This window comes from Cebus imitator, unplaced genomic scaffold (genome assembly GCF_001604975.1).
Source record: "Cebus imitator isolate Cc_AM_T3 unplaced genomic scaffold, Cebus_imitator-1.0 Scaffold212, whole genome shotgun sequence".
Lineage (NCBI taxonomy): Eukaryota > Metazoa > Chordata > Mammalia > Primates > Cebidae > Cebus > Cebus imitator.
In genome coordinates, this window is record NW_016107527.1 from 3,613,106 (window position 1) to 3,625,915 (window position 12,810).

The 12,810-nt window shown below is 46.2% G+C and overlaps 1 protein-coding gene across 2 annotated transcripts in view; it reads left to right on the forward strand.

Annotated features, from left to right (window-relative positions):
• PLXNC1 (plexin C1) overlaps positions 1 to 12,810 on the forward strand; it is a 160,014-nt gene that overhangs the window by 121,844 nt on the left and 25,360 nt on the right. For both annotated transcript variants that reach the window (XM_017548650.2, XM_037745770.1), the window contains exons 22-23: positions 9,357 to 9,534; positions 12,170 to 12,273. In XM_017548650.2, the coding sequence (XP_017404139.1) occupies positions 9,357 to 9,534; positions 12,170 to 12,273 (282 nt within the window). The remainder of the gene's footprint in view (positions 1 to 9,356; positions 9,535 to 12,169; positions 12,274 to 12,810) is intronic.

Genomic DNA, 12,810 nt, shown 5'->3' on the forward strand with positions numbered 1-12,810 from the left:
TGGGTCAGTCTCGGCTCACTGCAAACTCTACCACCCGGGGTTCAAGTGATTCTCCTGCCTCAGCCTCCCAAGTACCTAGAGATTATAGGCGCCTGCCACCATGCCAGACTAATGCTTGTGTTTTTAGTAGAGATGCGGTTTCACCATGTTGGCTAGGCTGGTCTTGAACTCCTGGCCTCAAGTGATCCACCAGCCTCGTCCTCCCAAAGTGTTGGGATTACAGGTATAAGCTACTGTATCTGGCTCAGAATAAGACCTATTGCTCTACCAGGTTTTTCCCCACCCTTTGCAAAATTTTGAACACATTTGATTTTGTTGATGGAGAATCTCAGACTCTCACTCAGCTTGAGTTTCATCAAGAATGCAAGAACTCTGGAGGAGTTAGTGAAAAGTTTGAGGATTTCAGTCCCAGAAAAGTGCATCGCATGGGAGAAGGGACGTTTACTTCACTTTCAGGAGGAGATGAGAAAAACCAGTAACTCCTAGCAAGCATGCTGAATTAGCAAGTTTGACTTGTAATCAAAGTTAAGTGTGAAATGGTTTTTTGAACTCTTACACTCAGAAAATGAGCTTGCCAATCTGCTGTATCTGAGAGATAGCATCTTGGCACCCTGGAAAACAGTGTTCCGACGAAAATATTATCGCCCTCTTTCTCCTCTCCATGAAAAAGTTTTCAAGATTATTAGAAGTTCTTGAAAAAGCACAAGTATGTGCCTGCAGAAATATTAACGCATCCATCATGATTTATTGAAGGTTTATGCCAGCCTACTCCAGTCTGTCTCTTTGTCTAGCAGTTACCATTTTGGGACAATTATGTTTAATAAAATATCTCGTATAGAACAGAGCCTGGGGCGTCTCCACCAGGAGTTTCTCACTGGTACACCTCCTTTCACAGCGCTCTCCCCACCAGTCCTGACTGCTTCTGTTCCATTAGTTTGTCCTTGCAGAAGATCCATTAGCCCCGTAATTAAACAACCCACTGTCCCGATTAAGTCATTCTCTGTTACTTCAGTTACATCCCATTGTTCATTAAATCCTGATGTTTGCACTGCAGCAATCTTGTTTTTAATACTCCTAGCATTTGTGGAGAAACAGTGAAATTAATTAACAATTCTTGAGCTCTTTCTTTTTCTCTCTACTATCGTGCAAATCATTTCCATTATGACTTGCAATAATACTGAAACCATTACTAACTTGATAGTCAGCGTTCTGAGCTTCCTGATCAAAGAGTGAAACCATTCTTTATCTTCACTTTAGGTAAGTCATTCCCTCGTTGATGTCAAGCCACAGAAAATGAAAAATTAACGTGTAATGGGTGCTCTAAATGACTTTCCTCTCCATACGTTTTCTTCTCATGCCTGTAATCTTGGAATTAGAAAATAATTTAGTTATCTAAATATAAAAGTATTTAATTTTCTTCTTTATAGCTCAAATGTGACTCTATTATTTTGTTGTTAGGATGATTATTTATGTTTGTATCACTCAGAGAATGGTAACTTTTATCACAAGTCACGGCAGAGATAGAAAGCATTTTCCAGATTTGTCTTGTTGCCATTGTCAAAGTCAGCATTCCATTTGAGGGTACTGTTACCTAGAGCAGGGACCAGCAGACCACAGCCTGTGGGCCAAATGTGACCTGTTCATTTCCTCATTGTGTGTAGCTGCTTTCCTGCTACAGCAGCAGAGTGGAGTAATTGCAGCAAAGACCATATGGGTTTCAAGCCTTAAATACTTTCTGGCCTTTTGCTGAAAGTTTGCTGGCCTTTAATCTGGAGCCTTCACATAGTAGAGAATAAGAACTAGAATCTCCCCTCCCACAAACAGGCTTGGCCTCTTTCCTCTCCTTCTGGGGACACGGCCATGGAAATGCCTGGCCACTATTTACAAATCTGAAACTCACAGGGCTCTTTGCCAACACACGACACCCCGTCCCAACTCCATACCCACAGATACTGTGAATACTGAAATCAGTTATCTTGGGCTAAATCAGACAGCTCTTCGTACTTGATTCTAGGATGGACAAAACGTTAGCAAATGCTAGCAAGTATAGAAAGATCAGTGAGAGAAACTAAATTTGAGAAAATTATCTCCATTAACTTTTTTTTTTTTTTTTTTTTTAATGGAAAAGGCTCTCGCTACCCTGCCCTCCACCCCCTACTCTTCTGTCAGGGTAGCAGATCCCTTGATCCAGGAAGCGGAGCTGTGGATCTTTGTGAGGAAAGGAAAGGGGGAGTAGAGTGAAGAGGGGAGGCTGGACCGGCACGTGCAGCTCAAAGGGGAACGTCTGGCAGGCCCCGGGGCTGCTGACTCTGGCTTGGAAAGAACCTTAGATCAGAAGTTTCCCTGAGACTTGCACTTCTAACTCTGGCCTCCTACTGCTTCTACGGAACTTCTGAAATGGATTGTCTTTTCTTTCTTCTTCTCTGTTTAATTCAGTTTGGTATGAGAACTAGACTTTTCTCTTGACTTTCATTTGGCCCTGACATAAAATTAGAAATATACTTCATAGGTTTTATTTAATGAAAGCAATTATTGCTCCAAGGCCTTTTATGATAAAGTTGCTGGCTTGTACTAAATTCTTTTACAGTTACTTCCTAGGCATTATAAGGTATTACAGAAAGGAGGCAGCAACATTCCTGCTTTTATTAGCCAAGAATATGGTCGAGGAGACCGGTAGCCAGATCTTCCTCCCATGTAGGAAAATACCCGTTCCCTGCCCGCGATTCATCCTCCCAGTCCCCTGCAGCCTCATTTCTGTCTCCTCATTACCCAAAACCACCAAATCATGTGACAGGATGGTGGGTGGAACCAGCAGCAAAAGGGGAATGCAGTTACATGCCCCAGGCCGTGTGCAGAAGAGGTGGGGTTTGGAGTCTGCTAGACTTGGGCATGAACCTGGTCTCAGCCACTTACTTTTGGCAAGTCACTCAGCCGCTCCAAACCTGCTTCCTCTTCTGTAAACAGGCGATGACCAAAACCTGCCCTGGTACGTTTGTGGTGAGGTCAGAAAATAATAGGTGTACGGCATCTAGCCATCTCGCCTGGCGTGAAGTAGGAGCTCATTCTTCATAACAGTTCTCCTTGTCTGAGGTGCTTGCTTTTTCTCCTGTCTCCTGTAAGGTCCACTAAGCAGAAAGTGTCCCTCAGCATTTTTTTTGGTTGGTTGGTTATTGATGATGTGGAGTGTGGGGTAGTTGATAAGTGGATTCCATCATGAAAAGCATTTCTTGGGTACCTGTGTGCTTATGTTCTTGTCAAATATGTCACATACAACCCCTGTAACTGGCATTTACAGCCTGTGGCAGACAGTATCCCACTGGGCACATGTGAACAGGAGACAACTGTGATAACCCCTGAGAGGCTGGTGGCTGACATGCTTCAAAGGGGCCAGGCCCTTCCAGCCCAGCCCTCTCCCTAGGCCTTCTGGACCATGTACTTTCTAATAGCCTTGTCTTTCTAATAACTCTCCTTGGTAACAGGCATCGTTCCCAAATCCATTAGGATGCAGTTCAGCTGTACGGAACAGAGACCCAAGATGTGTGTGGTTTCAGCAACAGAGAAGCTGATTTCTCTCCCCGGTGATGTTCTGGGTGGGCAGTGCAGGGCTAGTAGGGGAGCTGCTCCCCTCTTGTCCTCATAGTCTCAGTGTCTGCTCACCCCCAGCCTCCTTCCCCATCCCAGCCAGCAGGATGTAAGCAGGGCCATAGAAGGGAGGGCAGATGGTCACCAGCCAGTAACACATCCACTTATGGTCATCAGCCAGGACTTAGACAGTAAGTCGGGCTTAGTTGTAACTAGGATGTGTCCTGACTCTGAGCTGCGAAGCCAAGAGACCAGCTCTGCGTCACCATCTCCCAGTGCCTCCTGGCCCTGCCATCCTAGCCACAAGATGGCTGCTGCCGCTCCAAGCACTACTCTCCATTTTGTTTGGATAGAAGACTTCCAACTGGGCATGGTGGCTTACACCTGCAATCCCAGCACTTTGGGAGACCAAGGTGGGAGGATCACTTGAGCTCAGGGGTTCAAGACTAGCCTGGGCAACATAGCAAGACCCTGTCTCTAAAAACAAAATTTAAAATTAGCCAAGCATGGCAGTGTGTACCTGTAGTCTCTGCTACTCAGGAGGCTGAGGTGGGAGGATTGCTTGAGCATGGGAAGTCAAAGCTGCAGTGAGCCATAATCACACCACTGCACTTCAGCCTGGGCAACAGAGTGAGACCCTGTCTATTAAAAAAGAAAGAGGCTTGGTGTGATGGCTCACGCCTGTAATCCCAGCACTTTGGGAGGCTGAGGCAGGAGGATCACAAGGTAAGGAGTTCGAGACCAGCCTGGCCAATATGGTAAAACCCCATCTCTACTAAAAATACAAAAATTAGTCAGGTGTAGTAGTGTGCTTGTAATCCCAGATACTTGGGAGGCTGAGGCAGGAGAATGGCTTGAACCTGGGAGGCAGAGGTTGCAGTGAGCCGAGATTGCACCACTGCACTCCAGCCGGGGCGACAGAGACTCTATCTCAAACAAACAAACAAACAAAAAAAAACCCTTGTTTTTAATGTGTTGGCCAGAGCTGGGTTACATGACCAGTCCCAGGTGAAAGAGAAGGGAGTTGCTGCCAATCATGCTTCCCAACCCAGGCTGGACCCACTGCTGTGCAGACCTGGCCTTTGTTAGCAGAGGAGGGATGGCCACTGTTTGGACGACAAACCCAATCTGCCACCGCAGCTTACTGACACTTTCCTGCCGAAGAAAGAGGAAGAGGCAGGGCAGTTCCTCTAAACAGAGGGCAGATTTCTGGGGAAGAGACCAGTGTACATTTTGTAGCACTGTAGCGTTTCGTGGGTATTTTCTGGGTGTTACACCATCCCACAGATTTGGACTATGCTTATTTTACAAAACATTTCTTGTGCTTCAAAAGGCAGGATCACCGAGTATTCAAGAACACGGAGCTGGAGAACCATGTTCTACCATTTTCTTGCTGGGTGACCTTGTGCCATTTATTTAACCTCTCTGCCTCAGTTTCTTATTTGCCAAATGGAAGGAGTAAAAGACTCTACCTCACAGGGTTGTTTCTGAGATTTATGTACCCGAATACATACACGTCATTTAAAACAGTGCCTGGCACCTATAAAGCACTCCTTAATTTGCTATTATTATATGTCATTATTTAGTGATCCTGTCACTCCTTTGAGATAGGAACAATGAGGATTTTAAGGCTCAGTGAAATTAGATGGCTTGCCTGAACTCCCTCAGCTGGTGAGCAGCAGGGAATGGGCGGGTCCAGGTGGCCTGGTTGGAACTCGGGTCCCTGACCCCTTCTGTCCTCCATACTCAGAATCCTCTGTGGACACTCACTGAGGGTGATAGTCACTGATGGGTGACTGTTGTCCCACAGGTGATGCTTTTGTCTCTGAAATTTACTGTGAATTATCTGAGAACAAGGACTGTGTCTTAACGACTCTCCGATATCCCAGCCCTAACTCCAAGTAGAGCAGGAGAGCCTGCTGGTTAAGTGGGCTTTGGTGGGAGTGTGGGAGCTGGAGAGATGGCGCTTCACTGAGGTATCTTCCCCAATGGGGTACAGTGGCTGAGGGCAGACTCTGTGATGCCACGCTGTCTGCCATGGCACAGGTACCTGCTCTCCATCACAGAGCAGAGGCCTGCAAGCGCTTTCCCAGGCTGGGGGTGGAGGTGTTCAGAGGCTGGCGCCGAGAGCCTCGGCTGTACTTACGCCTTAGGAAACTGCTGTTTGGGCACTAAGCGTTAGCAACATAAAAATGTACACAAATCAATTTGTGTCTGAATTGACTCTCAGAATTCCCTGTGGATTCTGTAAAATGCCATTTTACCTCTTTTCTACCCATCTAGCCGTGGAGGCAGCGGCAGATTTACATTATTTTACATCCAGTTAAGGGTTTTTTTTCCTTTGGTTATGTTTTTAAAAAGAACATTTATTGCCCTTAAGAAGGTGGTGGTGTTAAAGACAATAGTGCCCTTTAGGTAGTAATAGAATGCTGTTTCACAAATACCTATAAAACTATTAAACAAGCTGGGATTGCTGGAGCTCTGATTAAAAGGTGCCTTCCATTCATCTTTACCTTTGGAAATACCTGTAAAGTAGCTTAACTGCAATGACTCCCCACCATGAGAAGATTGCCTTATAGAGAAATAAGGCAAGAAGACCCCAGCAAGTCTACCCAGACCACAGGTGCTGGCCTATGACATTGACTCCTTCACACCCTCCCCTCCTGTTGATGTGGGAATCTAGCTTAGGACATTGCTTACAGCCTGGGCTAAGCCACGGTTTCTGGAGGGTTAGGAGGGCTCCCAGGCTATAGGCAGAACCAGGAGGACGGAGGACGGAGGGAGGATGGGTGGTAGAAGCAGGGACAGCGCAGCCGAGGGGTGTGTGGTACCAATTCTGCAGTTAGGCAAATCTGGCTTCAGTTCCTGGCTCTGCCGCTGATGAGCTGTCCCTGGAGCAAGTTACTCAGCCCCTCCTTGCCTCAGCTCCCTCACTCCACAACAGAGATGGCAATAGTAATACAACCTCCTGTACCAGAATGTTGGGAGGATTCAGAGAAACAGGTCTTGAAATGTGTTTGGGAGAGCATCTGGTCCCAGAGGCCCCAGGAGACATCTCTAAAAAGTGAGGCAAGGAGAGGGCTCAGGCTTCATATGTTGGTGTCTTCTAAACAGTCTGCCCACCAGCTCCCTGCTTTCTCTCCCGTCTGGTATTTTTTGTTTCTTGTTTGTGAGCAGACAGGCCTTTGAACCCTTTCCTAGTGGGTGGCTGGCGCAGAACACAAAGGTTCTCTGAGAGCAGGCCAGGGAGTGACTCTGTTGTAGGAGGGAAACTCGGAGAGGCCAGACGGAGATCACCGGCCAATCTCAGAGTTCAAATTCCACTGATTTGGAGTTTTAATCATTTGGTTGAGACCAGACCAAAATTTACTCTTGCATAATTATCAACAGTATTAGAAGGGCAGGATTTGAGGGCGTTTGTCTTAGCTCTTTATAAACACCATAAACTGGGCGGCTTATACGTAGAAACTGGTTTCTCACAGTTCTGGAGGATGAGAAGTCCAAGATCAAGAGTTGGTGTCCTGTAAGAGCCCACTTTCTCAGGATGGCATCTTCCTGCTGGGCCCTCACATGGTAGAAAGGGCAGGGCAGCTCTCTGGGGCCTCTTCTATGATGGCACTAATCCCATTGATGAAGACTCTGCCCTCATGGCCCAATCCCCTCCAAAAGGCCCCACCTCCAAGTACCATCCCCTTGGGGGTTAGGATGTCAACACCTGGATTTAGGAGGGGACATCAGTATTCAGACTGTAGCAGCATTAAAGAGAAGATACACCCCTGAGAACCTCCCCACATTCAGAAGCCCTACGTCCACCTCAGTGGTCCATAAGTCACGGGCTCACATGCCAGATGCTGTTCTAAGAGCTACGTGGTTACTGTTGTTATGCCCTCTTTGCAGATGAGAAAGCAAGGTGCAGAGAGCTCACCCAGCTGGTTTGCCGTGGGCTAGGAAGACACCCAGGGCTCCACTGGGTTTTCACTGCTGGCAGCTGCCTCCTCCTCACTCTGACAGAGATATTAATGTGGAGTGGGCGTCCTAGCTGTTCAACGTGGGCTGAGTCTCTGTAAATGAATGCATACTAATACCAACAATAATAATTGTAACAGGTTTTTTTATTACTATCATCAAGCCTTTCCCAGCAGCCTGGCCCTTGAATGCATGATCACATTTAATCTCCCTAACAACACTGGAAGCCTGGTACTGTTATTACACCCATTTTAAAGCTGAGGTAGGCCTAAGTGTTCCCATCTTCCATATTATTTGTGTTTTCATCTTTCCCCTAAGCCTTATGCAAATTCGACATCGCCTCCTCCACCCCCTGCATATATACCTGGCTGGTGTCCACATTTGGGGACCTCCTCTTTCGGCTTTGGAGCCCCCCTCCCTCCGTCCCTGTATGGGGGAGCCTCTTCCTTCTGTCTTCTCCTTTCCTTCTTGCCTATTAAACTCTCTGCTCCTTAAAACCAAAAAACAAAAGAAACCAACAACAAAAAAATTCCCGTTACTTGATCATTTTATATTCCCTTATTAAGCCAGGCTTGAAACAAGAAATAATTGTGCATTTCACACCATACCCAAGCCTCTCTGACTTTGTGATTACCAAGGTGCATTAGAATCTAAACTGCTATGTTATGCTATTTGCAAAATACTCTTAGCTCTTCCCTGAATCAATTCTCATGAGGATACGTATTAGGTAAAACTTTATTTTAGATCTGTGTATTTGTTCTTAGACATTCGTTTTGAAATATTCTCTAGTTCTGTTTTCACATGTGCACAAAGGCCTTACTTCCCCCATTAGTCACATTCTGAAGTTCTGCGGCACTGGGAGAATGTTAACTGACAAAACGTTAAGTAATGGTGCTGAAATGTAATTAATGCAAGAATCATAGTATGGGGTGGGGATCTCAGTGCTTTAATGAAGGCTCGGGAAACCATCTGACTGAGGACGTTGAGAGTGGAGGGAGAGATGAATGCTCCTATAATTAATGCTGCATATTAAAAAGTGACCTCTTTGGGTCGGGCACAGTGGCTCACACCTGCAATCCCAGCACTTTGGGAGGCTGAGGCTGGTGGACCACAAGGTGAGGAGTTTGAGACTAGCCTGGCCAACATGGTGAAACCCCATGTCTACTAAAAAAAAAAAAAAAAAAATACAAAAATTAGCCAGGCATGGTGGCGTGTGCCTGTAATCCCAGCTACTTAGGAAGCTGAGGCAGGAGAATTGAACCTAGGAGGTGGAGGTTGCAGTGAGCCGAGATTAAGCCACTGCACTCCAGCCTGGGCAACAGAGCAAGACTCCGTCTCCAAATAAGAAAAAAAAGTGATCTCTTTAGCAAGGTCAATATGGGGATCTCGTAACCTCTCCTGTCACCTGGAACTTCACTTCTGGGACTCTGGTGATTATCCTTCTTATTAGCAGACCACAATCTGCCTTGTCTACTGTGGAACCCTTTCAGTTCTTTTTTTTCTTTTTCTTTTGAGAATGAAATTAGAAATTTCCATTTTTAGACTATGTGTATATATATATTTTACTCTCAGATATATTTATTCAATGCTTGCTATATAACGAGAGTTTTAACTTTCTGTTTTCCTTTCCATTATCCTTAAAAAGAATGGATTATGGAGAAAAGATGAAAGTAGTACAGTGCAATCCAGTGTTTGCTAATGTGCTGTCAGAGGTATTAGTGGGACTTGCCGAGGTTTGTGTCTTTTATGAAGTGCCTTTCAGATTGCAATTATCTAATAGACTTGGAAATCTGTTTGTATTCTTGCAGGCATTAAACGTCGTCTTTGAAAAAATCCCGGAAAACGAGAGTGCAGATGTCTGTCGGAATATTTCAGTCAATGTTCTCGACTGTGACACCATAGGCCAAGCCAAAGAAAAGATTTTCCAAGCATTCTTAAGCAAAAACGGCTCTCCTTATGGACTTCAGCTGAATGAAATTGGTCTTGGTAAGGCAGTGCAGAGCGATGTGGTCCCAGGCCTGATGAGTGTCCCTCCCTGCCTGCCCTCACTCCCTGCCCCCACCAGCTTCTGTTTAGTGACGCTTACACAGCCAGGTTGTTCCTGGAGGGTATGTCTAGGGGCCAAGAGACTGCTTTGCTCTCTCAAGGGCATCCTGATTCTTCGAAGGAAGCACAATCCTTCAGAGATGCCATTTTTAAAAAATATGATGTCCGTAAATCAGATTCACGAGACTGCAGACCCCAAGACCACACGAAATCACCTCGCATCAAGAAGTACAGGAAGGTGTCAACTTGGTGCCCTCTGCGTGTGTTGCATTTCACACTGGCATTTGATTTGTTTGTTGTGATACTGAGCGTGTCATTAGTGAGTGGCTCAGACTCTGGGTGTTAACTCCAGCCTGCTAGAAAGGTCATCTTCCCTGCTAATCGCATCCTGTATTAAGTATATGCTCCATCCTCCCTCAGCGTGCAGCAGCATCTGCTATGAATTCATTTTCAGGCTCTATTGGTATACAGCAAAGGAGAGCATATGCATGAGCAAGCTAACAGGGCCCCACTTCACTCAAATGTTCATCAACATTTTAAAGTTGAGCTCCATGCAGTCTTCCCAGGAGACTGTCGTGGGATTTTATAGCAGATAATGGGACAGAAAAGAAGAATAAAATCATGGTGGTGACAGACAGTGTAACAAGGTTTACCGCCCCCCCCCCCCCCCCCCCATACAGGGATAGGCCTCAACTAAGCAGGCAATTAAAATCCTCCCACTTGGCCCTCCCAGTCCAGCCCCCTGCTAAAAGGCCATTGAGAAAGCCTTGAGGCAGGGTCTTGGAAGTTTGAGTCTGTGCAAATATGGGGCAACTTGGTGATATGGCTTTAAAGAAAGCAGGGCCACTAAGGCACCTCTCTTCTGCTTCCTTTCTTGGGTGACTGTTGGGCCGCCTGAAGACTATTTTAGCTCATTTGGTTAGATACAGGATCACAGGGACAGCCCCAGCTGGTAAACCATGACCCAACCCCAGACTGCCACCTTCCTTGCCCTGAGCATACATCTTGCAAATGTGTGGCTCTCACTACACAGGACATGGGCACATCCTGCCCAGCAGTCCTGGTCCTGCCACTGATCAGCAGGTAATAGCATCCTCACTCTTTTCCTGAGTTTGGGTATCCCTTGCCTCCTGAAATAGGAAGGCAAGGAGCCAAGCAAGCAGGTGGCCTCATGCTGTAGTATGATGGTAACTGGGGACACAGCCTGTCGGCCGTGTCAGGCTTTTGCGTGCCTGGTCATTTCCTAGACTACCTCCGGGTAGTCTGGATGTGGTAGCTCACACTTGGCCTGTAATCCCAGCACTTCAGGAGGCCAAGGCAGGCGGATCACCTGAAGTCAGAAGTTCGAGACTAGCATGGCCAACATGGTGAAACCCCGTCTCTACTACAAATAAAAAAAGTAGCCAGGCATGGTGGTTTGCACCTGTAGTCCCAGCTACTAGGAAGGCTGAGGCAGGAGAATCACTTGAACCCAGGAGGTGGAGGTTGCAGTGAGCGCAGATTGCACCACTGTACTCCAGCCTGGGCAACGGAGGGAGATCCTATCTCCAAAGACAAACAAAAAAGAAATCCAACACCAGAAGCAGCTATGCTGGGACCTCTTACAGCAGAGGCTCAAAAACTCAGATGTCCAAAGGGGCAGAAAATCCCTAAGGGGTGTCAGCCACCTGGGACTACGGAAAGCAGTGGAGCTTGGCTTAATGGGAAAGGACTTGCCATTCAAGGGGATAGGGCCATTTGCTTCAGTGTTGCCATGTGGACTGTGGACTGTGTTACTAGACTGTTCCATTTTTAAAGAAATCAGATACTCAGTTTTTTATATGCAACTTAAAAAAACTTTTAAAAAATTTTTATAGAGGCAGGGTCTCACTATGTTGCCCAGGCTGGTCTCGAACTCCTAGCCTCAAGTAGTCCTCCTTCCTCAGCCTCCCAATGTATTGGGATTACAGGCCTCAGCCACTGTGTCCAGACCATGTGCAATTTTTAATCTTTAAATGTTAGCACCGAGTTGACACTAAAATAATAACACCATGCAGTTTCCAAAAAAAGAAAAATTCACATTTGTGCGCCACATTCTGACTTAGGCACAGGTTGGCAACCTTGGCCAAAGAGTCACCCTGTGGTGCCAGGACCTTCACACACTGATGCCTCCCCCTTCCACCCCCAACAGGAGCCTACAGAGATGGTTCATATCATGCCCTGTTTGTGAACAGGACACACAGGTGTAAGAATATACAAATTTGCCTCAAAAGAAAACAAATTGCCTCTGAAAGTTTTGTTGAAGATAGTCCCTCAGAGAATGCATTATTTTGTCTTAAGTGACTTCACTTCCAGGCTTAGCCTCAGAGCACAAGCTTCAGGGAAAAAGTGGTTTGAAACGTCAGCGCCCTAAACAAGCGAAAAAAAAAAACAGAACTCGGAACTTGAGCTACCAGTCTGGCTGATCCGTCTCCGCACCTTCAAACAAAGATTTACCACTTTATTCAAGTTTTATTTATTGGTAAACTTGTGAAAGTAAAGTGGTAGCATTTTAAAGCTCTCTAAAAAGGAACAAAATGCTCCCTGCCTTTTTCAGAGCTTCAAGTGGGCACACGACAGAAAGAACTCCTGGACATCGACAGTTCCTCTGTGATTCTTGAAGATGGAATCACCAAGCTCAACACCATTGGCCACTATGAGGTAAGAGCAAGACTTGAACCCCGTGTCCCCTTCCTCATCCCCAATCCTAGTACCATGGACATTCTTTTAAAACAGCGGGACTCCTGTCCATTTCGTGGAATAACTTGCAGATCAGTTGTGTCTGGGGGTGAAGTTTTCTTTAGTTGCTTGTGCAGACAAGCCCATGAAGGGCTCTCACAGTGTACTTGTCATGGATTCCCTTCTCGGAAGGCTATGATTTTCCTATCTCCCAAACTCTCTTCACCCTGAGGTTCAGCATGTGTCTAGAAAAACCAGAGAAGAGTTATCCTTTAGCCTCCACTGGGTTCGAGTGTATTGATGCTAAACAAAGCCGTGGAAGTCCAAAGCTTCCCTCCACAGCATTCACAGTAGACCTTGTAACCTTTTGTGTAGGTCCTTTCTTTCTGAAGAAGTTCTAAATTTCCTGTTTGTTTGCAATATTGAGCGATACTTCCTTTGGCCTCTTAACCCACATACTGGGTGAGTGCCGAGGGCGGTGAGGGGTGCACGTGACTTCTCAGAGATCTGAGTGCCAGA